The sequence below is a fragment of the Suncus etruscus genome, chromosome 1 (assembly GCF_024139225.1).
Source record: "Suncus etruscus isolate mSunEtr1 chromosome 1, mSunEtr1.pri.cur, whole genome shotgun sequence".
In the NCBI taxonomy this organism is placed as follows: Eukaryota; Metazoa; Chordata; class Mammalia; order Eulipotyphla; family Soricidae; genus Suncus; species Suncus etruscus.
The window spans coordinates 207,314,060-207,328,554 of NC_064848.1; the positions used below are offsets into that span (position 1 = coordinate 207,314,060).

The following is a 14,495-nucleotide window of genomic DNA, read 5'->3' on the forward strand; positions in this document are numbered from 1 at the left end:
CAGTAAGAAAAAAAAAAGAAAAGAAAAAAAACCGGGCCTGGGAACGCGGCGGGAGCTGGGGGACGGGGGCCAAATGAGTCTGGCCCCGGGCCTGCCCCCCGGGTGCGGGGCGAGTGTGTGAGTGTGCGGGCGCGATGGCTTGGCGGGTCGCCGTGTGCGTCCTTGGCCACGCACGGCGCCCGCTCTGCGGTGCCCCGCCGATCGCCGAGGCCGGGCTCCGTGGGCAGCCGGGGTCGAGCGTGGCGAGACCCGGTGCGTGTGTGTGCGCACGGGATCCGGGCTGCCCATGCGTGCCCGCGGCGGGGGAGTCGAGCGGGCCGGGCCGGGGCTGCCAGGGGCCGGCGGGTGTGGGTGTGGGTGGGTGTGGGTCCGGGGGGCGGGATTCCCGCGCCATGGGCGCCCCCAGTCACCGAGTCTCCTGTGCTTGCTTCCGCAGACCATGGGCCCGCACGGCGGCCGCCGGCCCTGCGCGCGGCCGCCTTCGGAGGAGCGCAGCCCGCCCGCGTGCTGACCGACCCCGCCGCGCCGGACGCCGCCGCCGCCGCCCGCCCCGCGCCCCGCGCGCGCCCAGCCGCCCCCGGGTCCCGGGAGGCGGCGGCGGGTCGGGGCCGGGGCCGGGCCCGGCATGGATGGCCGCGACTTCGTGCCGCCGCCGCCGCATCTGCTGCCGGAGCGCGGGAGCCTGGGCCACCGCGGCGCGGCCGCCGCTCGCCTCGCTCCAGCCGGGCCGGCCGCGCAACCGCCCGCGCACTTCCAGCCGGCCAAGTACTTCGCGTCGCCGCTGCCCATGGCTTCGCACGCAGGTCAGTGGCGCGGGGATCCGGGGTGCGGGGCGCGCCCCGGAGCCGGGGTCGCGGGGGTCGCGGGGCTGCCCCCCAGCCGGCTCAAAGCGAAGCCCACCCGCCCCGCCTCTCTTCCCCATCCTCCTGCAGAGGAACCGGATTCCGCCCAGAACGCATTTCTGCACCCGCCGCTCCAAACCTGGGGCTTGGGGTGGTGGTGGGGGTCTTCGGGGGGTGGGCTGGAGGGCGGGGACAACGGGGCACTTTGTGCGGGAACAAAACCCTGTTGTGCGCGGGGCACGGAGGCCTCGGTTAGGGCGCCCTGCGCGCGCTCGGGACGAGCCGGGTAAGACCAGCAAATCCTGTTTCTATATAAAGCCTGCAAGTGTCAGGGCGAAAATGGGTTTGCAGGATGCGACCGCCTGAGCCAGAGCCTCCGGTTTCCGGCCGCAGCCCGACAAAGGGTGGCCAGAGTGCAGCGTGGCTCGGAGCAGAGGGGGACAAAGCGCGGGGTGCTGGGGGCGCACGGATTTCGGTGCAACCGAGCATGCGCTGGCGGGTTTTGCTGCAAGAGAGTACCAGGCCTCGGGGCGCAGGGACGCCGAAGGCCAGGGCCTGGCTGGTCTTCTCTCGCCCTCACACCCTGTAGCTGGTAGCTGAACCTGGGGGAGTCTTCTGGGCTTGCCCCGAGGAGCGTGCTCAGGTGCCCGCAGCCGGTGGAGTGGGGCAGAGAGGTCCCCAGCAGATCGCGGGGCGCGTTCTCCCAGGCCTGGCCCGGCCCCTGGCCTCCTCCCGAGGAGGGTAGTTTTGTTCCCTGAAGGCTCTGAACATCACCAACGTTGCTTGCCTTATTTGTGTTGTTGTTGTTGTCGTTGTTGTTGTTAATTTGGCAGTAACAGTTACTATTGCTAGCTTGATGAACTGTGAATACTAATAAAATTATATCTGCTTTAATGGGATTACAATTAGCGTGTGGATGAAAACGGATGGAGCAGTCGGACCACAAGGAACAATGTCAGAAGAGATGGTGAAAAGAAAGGACCAGTGCGTGTCCCAGAGAGGGGAAAAATATGCAGACTCGCCTAATACTAATGAGCTTTCAGCACTTCAGCCCTGGGAGAGTAGAACCCGAAGTTGGGGAGCGCCACAGGGCCAGCGGCGTCTTCCACACCCACTGGCCGCCCCGGTCCAGCAGAGAGGCATCCTCTCTGCTGCCTTCTCCGGCTTTCTCTCTCCTGAGAGACGGTTCTTGCCTGGCGATTTCATGCTCATGCTCACAGAGTCCCCCGCTGGGGGATGCCCCAGGGATGCTGGCCCTTGCCCGGACTCCTCGTTGGGCTCAGGCTGCTGACCCCAGATGAGTGTGGAAGAAGCTTGCAGTGCCGTGCGGGCCTGACTGGGGTCTGCGTCCCCCTGAGTCCCCATGCTGCGGACTAGCCCAGACCTAACCAGCTGTCCCCAGGAGCATCACCGGGGTCCCTAAGGTCTTCCTGCCCACGTCCTGATGTTTCCAGCCCCGCCAGGTCCCCACTGGCCCATGTCTCCATTCGCTGCCCCTCCCCACCAGATTAGCCAGGTGGAAACCCAGAGCACCACCATTGTCTCCCTCACCGAGTGCCAGCACGTGTCTTGGGTGAAGGCCTAGAGGCTGCAGAAAGGGGCCTGGGCCCTTTCCCTCAGCAGGGCTCCTCTGTTGCCCGCTGCCCGGAGCACGGTGCTCTAGGGGGCGCTGGAAGGGGCCCAGCCTGGTCAGAGATCCCTCCCAGTGGGATCTATTGTGCTTGGGGTGTCCGAACACTGGGCACCGCCAGGTCCATCCTGTGTCCAGCAGACACCACTGACTCGAAGCCTTTTTCCCCTTGGGCAGTGGCCTGAGAGTTCAGATGGCCCCCCCTGCCTCTCCCCCCCCCCCCCCGACTTCCTCACAGCCCACCGAGCTGCTATGGGGTGTAGACGGTGCATTTTCCAGAGAGGGAAGCACAGGAGAGGATGTGTGAGGCCCCGGGTGGTTCCCGAGCACCCCTTTGGAGAACTTTCAGGCCTTCCTGCTGCTGGCTGGGACCTGGGAGGAGGCTGGGGGGTGGGGTGGGACCAGACTGCCTGTCTGGGAGGGGGCCACATCCCACCTCACGCCAGCATCTCCCGGTCTCCCCTGCATTGCACTGCCTTTTCCTGGGTCCACCCAGCCTTCCTCAGAGCCGGGCCCAGTGCTTCTGTGGTTTTGCTAAAAATGAAAGTGTGGAGCAGGGACCACAGGGTGTGGGAGTGGTGATGGTGGTGGCTGGGCTGGGGGCGTGGACTGGCCGAGGGAGGTGCTGGGGGGGGGCAGGTTCGCACCCATTATTTTTAGCTCAGTGTTTGGTGTCACCTCCAATGGTGACAGAAGCAAAGCTGCCGTGGTGGGGGGCATTAAAAAAGGGAAAAATCTACTGTCGCCCTTTCTGGGCTCTGGGTGCTTGCTCAGCTCCTCTGGGCTCCCACCTGCGGAGGCAGCGCCAGGCGGGGTCTGGGTGACATGGGTGTCTGCATGTGGGTGGGGGCGGGGTGCTGCTCCCACTCAGGTTACACCTGGGCTCTGGGATGCAAGTGGGGGTCCCTGAGACAGCAGGGAGGTGAACACAACAACCAAAAAATCCCAACCCGAATCCAAACCCACCAGCTAGTGTGAAATTCCCTCCAGAGTTCCCTCCCTCTCATGGAATATTTCTTTCTTTCTTTCTTTTTTTTGTAAAGAAAAAAAATACATTTTCGTAAATACCTCATTAGCTCAGTGACACCAGGGACTGTGGCTGCCGCAGCGTTCCCAGCATTAAGTAGGTGCGAAGCGTCACTTTCCCTCGTCCCACCCGCCCCGCCAAGGGCCCAGGCCAGCCAGACCCCAGCCAGAGCTGGGCGGCGCCAGCCCACCCAGCCGTTTTCGGAATGTGGGTGAAATGCTCTGGGGAGGGCGCGGCCCCCCATCCCCATCAGGCCTATAGAAATGCCCGGGTCACGTGAGGGAGGAGGCAAATTAGCGGTAGGCAGGAGTGGCCCCAGTGCACGTGGCCCGGCCCCCCTGCCAAGTGCGTGCACCCCCCAAGCGCTGCCCCCGGTTATTCTGAGGAATCTCCCTCCTCGCGCCGCGAGACGGGGGTTCAGCAGCCTGAACAGACAGGACAGAACGCATCGGAGGCTGTTAGAAAAACATGGATGCGGCTAAAAATACCGCTCAGAAACACACATAAAAAAGCCAAATCCAACAACAGAACGAGCTAAAAATATTCCAGGCTTTGGCAAAGAGCAGGGAGTTAAATAAATTATACAAGAGCCATTCATGGGAGCCGGCTGACTTTCTCTCTTACGGGAACTTGGTTCAAGCTAATAAAAATAATAATTTACTAGCCACTGAGCTTTGCATGCGTTTAAATTTAATTGGCGGGGCTTCTGGCATTTGTCACTTCTTGGCGATTAGCGGGCTGGCCCCCGGCCTGGGGCTGGGTGGGGGGAGAGAAGAGAGCGCCAAGTCTGGGGTCCCTGGGAGCCGGGGTGGGGGGACAGTGTCCTCACAGGAGTGGGGCCTGGGTTCGAGGGCCAGGGCCGGTGGGCGCAGGGAGGAGAGAGAGAGACCGGAGGGGGTCATGGGCGGGAGGACGCTGGAATCTTGATGAATGGCCGCGCTCCCAGAGAGCGTGTTGGACAATCCAGATACACTTGGGCACGCTGATGCGTTGTTCCCTGTCAGTTCCCATATGGCATCCGGGCGGTGTGAGCCAGAGTGACGGCTGGCGGCACCCAGCGGGCCCAAGGGAGCACATGCGTCCCTGGGGAGGCCAGGGCATGGGAGTGACGGAGCGGGAGCACAGGAGCAGGAGTCACTCGTTTCTTTACTTATGGGCTCGGGTCCACCCTGTGCGGTGTCAGGTGCCTCTGTGTTCAGGGATCACTCTGGGCGGTGCTTGGTGGGGACCCTACGGGGTGCTGGATATCAGACCCAGGGTGGCCGTGTGCAAGCAGACTCTTACTATTGCTCTGGCTCCTGGAAGCTTCTTTCAATCCGGATGCTCGGGTCAAGGCCCTCCTTGTCTGGGTGCATTCCCAGGTTTCCCCGCCAAAATCAGGGAGTCAGGGTGGGCGTGATCAGATGCCAGGGCAGGGCGGGAGCCTTTCTGCAAGGACCGGAAGTTCCCTTCCCCGCATGGTCAGGCTCTGGTGACCCCTCTGCTCCTCATGCACCCCTACACCCCATCCCAGAGGACTACAGTTCCCAGAATGCTCACAGGGTCGCCTGGCCTGGCCCTGAGCTGAGAATTCCCAGGCCCGTGGTGTGGTGGGAAAAGGCCCCCAGGAACCCCCTGCCCTGGCCTCCTTCCTAAGCTCTGGCCTGAGGCCCAGTGGGATCCCAGCTGAGGGTCTTGCTCGGATGGCCCTGAGTAGAGTCTAAAGCTGCCATAGTATCGTCGTTCTCCAGTATGCTGCCCCCCTTTTGGTCACTGCCCCAACCCCAGGAGGGATGCCGGCCACATGCCTTGATGCTTGAGCGCCTTGGCAGGTAGTGGCCTTACGCCCAGCACACCCTACCCCAGGGTCCCCATCCACATCTGCCCATTGTCCCTTCTGTGCAGGCAGCCCCCAGCTGGGGGAGCCATGTGCGTGCCTGGTGCGGGCCCATTGGGGCGGGAGGCTCCCCATTGACTCCTTTACGGGATAATGTACCACCAATGGCATAGCCTGGCTGTCTGCAGCCAACGTGGCTGTAATAGCTGATGTTAGCACCTCCTGCGGCCTGGCTGGGGCTGTTGGACATCCTGGCCCGGTTCAAACCATGCTGAGTGCACAGAGGCCTGGGCGAGGCGGTGGGGACCCTGCCAGGCAAGCTCTACGGCTATGTCAAGAATTGAGTTGGGTCTGGGGAGTGATGAATGGTTGGAACTGGTCTGTGGACAGACAGGACATCAGCCAGGCTGCAGGGCCCCTGCACAGGCTCTGAAGTAACCATACTCTTTGCTGGTAGGATTTTGACTTCTCCGTGGAAAGTTTGAGAACGAGCCCTCTGGGCTGCCTGGAGGCCTCTGTGTACCTGGCAGTGTCCGCAGGAGCTGGGCGATCAGAGGCTTCATGAAGCCCAGATCACCGGCCCTCTAGGCCAGGGAAATCGGGGCATCCCTGACTCTGCAGCACTTGATGGGCAAGTGCCCTCCCAATGCCAGGCCAGCCAGGGGCAGAGGCAGAGGCAGGCGGGGACCCAGAAGCTGGCAGTGCAACATCTGGGCAGGTACCCTGAGCACCTCCAAGGTAGGACAGGCACTATGGGCAGGCTAGCTGTACCCACGAGCGTCACGGGGTCGGGGGACTGACAGTGGAATACATTGGCATGGCCCTACCAGCCTCCGCCTGCTTACTCCACCATACATGCACCCATGTTCCACATTCACACCTTATATGCGTATGCTCATACTTATGTACACACTGACACACACACTTAGAATCACAAAGCCTCACACTGACAGACACGCTCACGCACATGCCAGTAGATACATGCTCTACACTCGTGTGTGCCAGCACTCACTCATGCACGCGTACACGCATTCCACACTCATGCATCCACAAATACTCACACTCAGGCATACACACACTCACATATTCACACACATGTCTGCACTCGCACTCAGGCTCACACACCTCCCACTTCGCTCATGCTCCTGCTGGAACCGCCTGTGCTGGCTCAGCCTCACTGCCCTCAGCCCCTCTCTGCCTGCCCCCTGCGTAGCCCTGTCACCCAGCTACTGGGTCAGCTTGCTTGGGGGACCTGGGGGCCGTGCCAAGGTCTGACCTGGGTCTCTACCCCATGCCCAGAATGGACACACCAGTGCCACCCTGTACCTGCAACCCATGTCCCTGCAGCCCTCGCCATGTCCCCTGCCCCTTCTCTGCACCACAAAAGGGCAAAGCGAGAGAATAGGATCATCAGGCAGGTGGGGCCTGTGCCCTGGGGGGGCCTCAGAGGGCTCTCAGAGGAGGGGTTGGCCAGGTCCTGCCGCAGGAGCTGGGGGGGAACGGCTCCCTATCCGCCTCACCCTCCCCTCCCTCCTCTTTTACCTTCCCACCCCCTAGTTCTCCCTCTGTGCCCCTCTCAGACTCCTCTGCTCCCTGTAGATTTCTGGGGAGGCCTTTGATGCTTCTACCCAGTGCTCCTCCGTGAGGGGTCTGGGCTGGCTGTGTCCTCACAGCTGCTCAGACGCAGCATTTCTGCCCCATCCAGCAGGGCCAGCAACCGACCTGACCTGTGAGCAGTCCCGCCACACCCTTGTAGCCCAGCACATACAATGCCGGCTCCTAGGCCAAGACACCTGCCTGCTGCCGTTGTGCATGTGTGAATGTATGCACATCGGTGTGTACATGTATGCATATGGATGCACGTGTGGGGGAGGCATGTTTGCATGTGCGAGCAGATGGGCATCGTGTGTGCTTCTGGGCATGTTGACATACATGGATGCATGTGTGGGTTTGTTCGCATGTTGTGCCAGTACATTGGCCTGCGTGTCTGGGCATGTATGTGGACAAGCATACACAGGTGTATGCCAGTGTGCCTGTGTGTTTGTGGGTGTATCCTGCAGTCCTGTCTCTGGAATCTGTCCCTCTGTCCAGGCTCTTCCATGCAGCCTGTGGTGGCCGCTTCCCGTCCTGGGCCTTTTCCTGCAGTGAACCCACGCTTAGAGGTAGCTGCCTCCCTGTGGGTCTCCTAAAAATAAGCCTTTTAATTTATTTTAAATTAACATTAAAATTAAATCTAAATCGAGCTGGAAGGCGCCGTTGGGTTAACCCCGAAAAAGCCCGGGACATGCATGAAATAACTCCACTGAGTATAGCAGTTTGTGTCAGCTTCTCAGGACTGCACACCCCAGTTTTCCCTGCACTGAGGGCTCAGCTGCGACTTCAGGGAGCATGTGCCCAGGGCCAGGGGACTGGTCAGACAGATCCCCATCCTCAGGACTGGATTGTGTGAACCCAGGCATCTGAGAGATAATCTGTCTACTTATGTGTGTGTGTTTCTTTTGTTTGTTTTGGGGTCACACCCGCAGTGCTCGGGGGTTACTCCTGGCTCTGCGCTCAGAAATCATCCTGGCAGACTCGGGGGCACATATCAGATGCCAGGATTCAAACCAGATTCATCCTGTGGTGGCTGCATACAAGACAAACGCCTTACTTCTGTGCTATCACTCCGGCCCCTGTGTGTGTGTTTTTGTGTGTCAATGAGTCTATATATGTGTGTCTGTGTTTCTGTGAGTGATTTTTTCTATATGTGTGTCAGTCTGTCTTTGTATCTGTCTTTGTGCGTATGTCTGTGTCTGGTGGGTTTATTTTTTTTATGTCTATGTGTTTGCCTCAGACCAGCCAACAGGTGTGGGGTCCTTTGGGACGTGGATTCTGATTTTTCTGAACAAGCTCCTAGTAAGAGTCACTGATCTACTCCTCTTCCCTCGCTTTCAGAAGGTTTCACTCTGACTGAGCCACAGTTCCTTCCCCTCAGTGGATAGGTGGGCTGATGAATGGACAGATGGATGGATGATGGATGAATGAATAATGGGTGGGTGGGTACATAGATGGATGGGTTGGTATATAGCTGGTTGGGTGGGTTTATAGATAGATGGATGGATGGATGGATGGATGGATGGATGGATGGATGGATGGATGGATGGATGGATGAGTGGATGGGTGGATGGATGGATGGGTGGGTGCTTGTATGTATGGTGGGTGTATGGACGGATGGATGGGTGTGTATGGGGGTGAGTTGATGGACAAATGTGTGCATAGAAGGATGAGTGGATGTGTGGGTGAAAAGATGAACTGATAGGTGGGTGGGTGGGCAGATGGATGGTAGTGGGGTAGATGGGTTGTGGATGGAAGGATAGAAGGAAAAGGTGGGGATGACTGGGTGGTGGGTACACGATTGACAGATGGGCAGGTGGATGGTGAATAGCTGGGTGGGTGGGATCTTGGGGTATGAATGGGCGGTGGAATGGTGGGATGATGGACAGAATGGGAATGGTGGACGGATGCTGGGGGTGATGGGGTATTGGAGGGATGGGATGATGGGGGTGGGGGAAATGATGGTAAGGTGGGGGATGATGGGACGCTAGATGGAGGGATGGTGGGGTGGACAGACAGCCTGCGGGGAAGGCATGAAGTCGTGACCAATATCCCTCAAGCATCCTCTGCCGCTGTACCATCTCCTGTAGCTCTGTTGTGAGCCCATGGACGGGCCTGGGGCTGAACCCAGGTAGTGACGGCAAGGCCACTGCCTGGGACCTGTGCCCTGCGCCCTGTGTGTCCAGGCCTTGGCCTGTGAGTGGACTTGCCCACCTGCAGCCCTGCGGTATCCTGGGTCGGTAGGGCTGGTGGAGGCACAAGGGACTGAATGGCTGTGGGTGTGGTGGGTGGGGGCAGTCTCAGCGGAGTGGCAGGCGCACCCCTGAGAGGAAGCTGAACCTCCCCCATGCCCTGCCAGCTCCGGCTGAGACTGACGCTCCCTGCGGCTCCCCCTGTGGCCTGAGCGCCTCTGCCAAGTGGGTTCTGAAACCTTCTATGATGGGGCTTCCTGTGATGCACTCATGCTCCCCCGAGCCCAGCCCTGCCCTTCCTCCCGCCCACACAGCCGCCTCCTCTCCTGGCCAGCAAGACCGAGGGAGCAGTAGGTCCCCCAAGACAGCGAGGGGTGTGGCCTGGCTCAGGGGTGTGGCTGCATGGCCTGGGCTGGGCTCCTGCATAACAGCATAGGGGGGAGGCGTCTACACAGACTTACAACTCCAGACCCGTCATGCAGGCAGCAAACAACTAGGCTGGGGGTGTTTGACTCTGGGCGCCTCACGGACAAACTGAGACAAAGGATGGAGCATTAGGGCATCCCAATAGCCGTTTGTAATACTCGAAGCCACAGCCCCCAGACCAAACATTCGTATGTTCTCAGCACACACAATAGACACCACATGCTCAGTACCAGCAAATCCTGTTTGTATTGCACATGTGTTCATACATGGGTACCCACATATTGTTCGTGTGTGTGCCCATCTCGCGTACACACATGTACAGATGATAATGCATCCACACATGCTTGTGGTGCACTGTGTGAGCACCTACTGTATGTGCACGCATGTGCTCAAACATGCATACATGTGTTCATACGTCCACAGCTGAGATAGTGATGGGTCTCCGGGTGGGACCTCTGGTTGGGGTGGGAAAAGTTGCCCAGACTTGAGCTTTAACCACCTGGGGTCTTCCCGTCTCCTGCAGACGGACCCACCCCCGGGGTCAACTCTTCTACATCCACTCTGCTCCCTCGTATGGGGCAGGACAGCTCAGACTGTGGGGTCAGCCAGCTTGGCCCCACCCGTGTCACCCAGCTAGTGCCCTGTGGGAGTGGGAAGGAGGCCTGATGGCTAGTGGGCGTGGCAGCTGGTGAGAGGCTGCAGCACCCACATGGATGCAAGCATGGTGCCAGCAGGGTGGTGCCAGGCGGCCCGTGGCTTCCAGGAGCCCCCATGTGCGCTCACGGCCTCCTGAGGAGAAGCCAGCGCAGGACCATCTCTGTCGCCACACCCTCTGCCTCCCCACTGGTGGAGCTGCTTCGGTGGTGGGCATCTGTGTAGACCCAGCGTCTGCCCCAGACCCCCTGATCGGCTCTGCCTCTGTGCCCTCAGATCCACCTCACTGCAGGGCACAGCTGGCAGATCCAGAGACCCTGACACTCAGCCCATCCCGGGAAGCCCAAACACCGTGTCTCTGTCCCTGCCCCCAGAGCAGGGAAGCTGCATCCTGGCGTGACCCTTGGGTCCCCCAAAAGCCTAACTGGACATTCGCAGGGACCGGGGGACCCCCTGAGGAGGCAGCACCAGGGAAGGTGAAAAGGGCCTGGGGGGTGCAGGGGCCGGATTGGACCCTGTGAAGTCCCTGCGGAGTCCGACCGGGTTAGTGCCACCAGCCTGGGGAGTGCGCTAGGGGCAGAGACGTGTCCAGCTGGGCTCCTGCCGAGACCAGCCTGACGCCTCTGCTGCAGCTCCTGCCAATCATGGGGCTGCACCATGTCCAGTCCTGTCCCATCTTGTCCCTATCCTGTCCTGTCTCATCTCGTCCCGTCCTGACATGTCCAGTTTTCTGGGGGCTCAGGCGCCAGTGAGGACCAGGGCCATGTCCAGCTTGCGCAGAACCTCAGGAGTAATCCCCAGACCCATGGTGGGGTATACTGAAGCGTCACAGTGGCTTGCCTGAGGGATCCTGGGGCTCCCTCTTCTTCCTCCCGCCAAACCCATGTGCCTGCCCTGGCTCCTCCACTGTCCACTCCCCACACTGGAGCCCCAAATTGCCTACCCGGATGGGCTCCGCCGATAGGGGCAGAGCCCAGAGAAGACAACAGTGGAGGCCCCTGGGTGTCCCCGAAGTCCAGACACAGGTGTGGCTGAGCCACCACAGACTGTGGGCTTGGCTGGGTAGTGTCAGGACAGCCACAGGACCCCTCAGAGCTGAGGTCAATCTGGGGCAGCCCCCAGCTCCAGCAGGGTCCACCGCCTGACACCCCCACACAGGGGGAACCAGTGCAGCTGGGCCGTGCCTCGTTTTCCCTCCAGGCCCTGTGGTGGGAGCCAGCACAGTCCGGGGTTCCCACACGCCTTCGCAGCCCCTCCTGTATGAGGGTGTCCCAGGGAGGGCCGGGGCGGGGCCATGTGTCCCTGGGGTGCCCGCCCAGGCCCGCACTTCCGGCCCTGGCTGGACGCCTGTGGTCTGGCTGCCCGGGAAGTCCCTGGTTCTCGCCCCTGCTCACGGCCCCCCACAGCCCCCACACCCCCTCAGGTGCTGAATCGCAGGCTGGGAACAGCAGGTCCAGCCCCTAGGCCTGCCACTCTGCTCCCAGTCTCCTGCCCACGTCACGACGCAGCCCCCAGCTGCCGGGCCTCGCCCAGATCCCCAGAACCACTGCCTGGCCTTGGATGGTCCCCGCCAGGCTCAGTGCCCAGGCATGGAGGTGACAAGTGCCAGGCAGCGCCCGTAGGGGCTGGCGCCCAGACCACCCACCAGGCCAGGCAGCAGAGCTCGTCCTTCCTGCGGGCGTCACCATGGGAACTGGAGGCGGGAGGAGGGGGGTATGGGGGAGGGGAGGCCAGATCGCAGGTGGGCCTGGATAGTCCTTTAGTATTGAGCCGGACCCCCAGAAGTCCCGGGGCCATAGGCCAGCCACGGGCCAGCCCAGACTCCTGCTGGGCTTCTGGCAGCTACATGGACGGGGCGATGTACCCGCCAACCCCCAACTGCGAGGCTGGGGCTTGGGGAGGGGGTTCTGACCTTGTGTCCATGGGGTTTCCGACCAGCCCCCGCTTACCCCACTCTGTCCACAGGCAGCAGCCGCCTTGTGAGCAGCTCGGGAGCTGCCCCATTCATGAGCAGCTTCCTGACGGGCAGCCTCGGACCCTCGACCCCAGCGCACCCTGGCCCAGCGCCTGCCCCAACAGAGCAGGCCTACCGCGCCTCGCACCCGGCTGCCTCCCACATCTGGTTCTCCCACTCCCATGAAGGTGAGTGTGCAGGCTTTGCTGGGCAGCCCTCTCGCCAGATGTGCAGCACAGCTGGGCTGGGGGAGGGGCCAGGACACGACACGTGGGGCGCAGCTGGGGCTGTGTCCTGCCTGTCTGCCTTTACACACACACACCACACCCCCACTGTCTTGCCCAGCCCCCTGGGCACTGGGACATGGGCAGTGGCCCTGTACCCCACATCGAGGGCCATAGGCACCGCCATAGCTAGGTTGCCTGTCCCTAAAGCTGGCAAAGGTTGATCCCGCCGTGGCCGCCAGCTGGCACACAGGACGCCCATCGCATCTGGCAGTGGGCACGAGGCCCGTCTGCTCCCGACCCTGCCCAGTACCCTCTGGGTGACAGGCACACGTGTGCCGATTGATTGGGAGGTTAGCGCGCCCGAGGGTGTAGGGGCAGGTGATAGGAGCCGTGGAGGGGCCACCCTGACGGAGCCAGGCAGGGTGCAGGTGAGGTGCCCACCCTCGCCTCTTCACTTTTCCACCCTGTCACCTGTTCTGCAGCCCAGACAGCACAGTGGCAGTGGGTGGCCTGCCTGGCCCCCGCAGCGTCCACACCCCTTCCCAGTGCAAGGCTCCTGGGCATGGACACAGCTGCCCCCCGCCGAAGAGCGGTCAGTGCCCTGGTTCCCTCCGTTCCGCCTGGGGCTGGCTGGCCACGGCGACCGTTGGCAGCACCTGGCTGCTTCCACTTCCCCTGTCAACGGCTTCTGCTTCCCGGGGTGCGGCCTGGGCACCCCTCAGCCCAGCTGCCCGGCCTGAGGGGAGGGAATCCCTCTGCTGCCCCCAGAGCATCTGGATCTCTCTGCGCCTCTGGGGACCCCCCAGCCTGCTCCTGTCTGGCCGCCCCTCCCCTCCCCCCCTCTTCCCTCCCCGGCCACACCCGCTGCTCCCCACCCTCCTGCCCTGCTGGGCTGTGGGCCACGTGGTGCGCCAGGCCAAGCGCCTGAGAGCGGAGCAGGGAGCGCGGCGGCGGGTGGCAGATCTGGCTGGCGGGCTGCCCTGGCGCGGTGCCCGCTGCCGCTCGTCTGACTGGCTGCCAGCTGGCTCCTGTGCTGGGGCCGCTTCTCTACTCCGTGCTGGGCAGGGGCACGCGCCAGGACCCAGTGTGGGCGGCAGGGCGCTGCGTTGGGCTGCGGGCGGCGGTCAGTGCTGCTGGTCAGTGCAGGGCCCGGGGAGCCAGCCTGGCATGGCAGCCTGGGCATCAGTTCCCATCCAGGGCACTTGGGGCTGGGGCTGGCGCTGTGCGGCCGCACCCGGAACATCTGGCTTTGCCCGCACATCCGGCCCCACCTCCTCTCTCCTGGGTGGGGGCAGTGAGTGGGGATGGTCCGGCCTGGCAGGGGACCACCCAGCAGGCGGATGGGGGGGGTCTGTTCCTGGCCCCCCCACTGAGGGCAATTGGCACTTCTGGTGCCACCTGAGGTCTCTCTGATGATGGGGATCATGGTTCCCCCTGCCCTCAATCCACACCCATTCAGCTACCTCTCAGCCAGGCGGGTGAGATTGGCCCCAGTATGTTCCTTCCCGCCTCAGTTTCTCCTCCATCAGCCACACTCTGCTCAGGATCCAGGGCTGCAGGTTGGCTGAGGCTGCCCCCAGCTCGTAGGTGAGGCCCTGGCACTATGCCTGTGTGCTGCCCCCCCAGACGCCGGCAGAAGGGTGCAGGGCCTCATGGCTGACTTGGCCCCTAGAGCCCTGGGTCTCCCAGTTGGGAGCTCCACAACCTCAACTACTCCAGCCCCACACCACTGTGGATGTCCTACTCGGGACTGGAGCCCAGCCAAAGGCTGGCAGTAAGGGGCAGCACGGAGCTATATGCTCTATGTTCCCTGAACCCCAATATTGGCCCGGCCAGACATTCTGGGCAGAGCTGAGCCTAGAACTTTGGGGTCCAGATGATGAGGGTCGAGTAGGGGCCCCTCTTATGACCCCAGTGCCCTAAGGGGTTGTCCAGCACCATGGGGCGCTTAGGGGTCCTGAGAACAGTCAGCCCAGCCTGAACCCAGCACCCAGTGGCCCCCAATCTGCTGCCAACAGGAGGGGTTCTCGGGCACAGTTGCCTGCCTGCAGCCAAATGCCCCACACCCTTCCTAGACAGACTGAGTGTGGCCCGCACATCCCAAACCTGCTGCATATCCCTACTATCCCCACAG

General features: G+C 62.0%; 1 protein-coding gene across 1 annotated transcript in view; it reads left to right on the forward strand.

Moving 5' to 3' along the window:
- The first annotated feature begins 625 nt into the window (after positions 1–625).
- The window catches only part of BAHCC1 (BAH domain and coiled-coil containing 1), a 29,184-nt gene continuing 15,314 nt past the window's right edge, over positions 626–14,495 (forward strand). Inside the window, exons 1-2 of the mRNA XM_049776132.1 lie at positions 626–803; positions 12,146–12,322. Coding sequence (XP_049632089.1) covers positions 626–803; positions 12,146–12,322 — 355 coding nt within the window. The remainder of the gene's footprint in view (positions 804–12,145; positions 12,323–14,495) is intronic.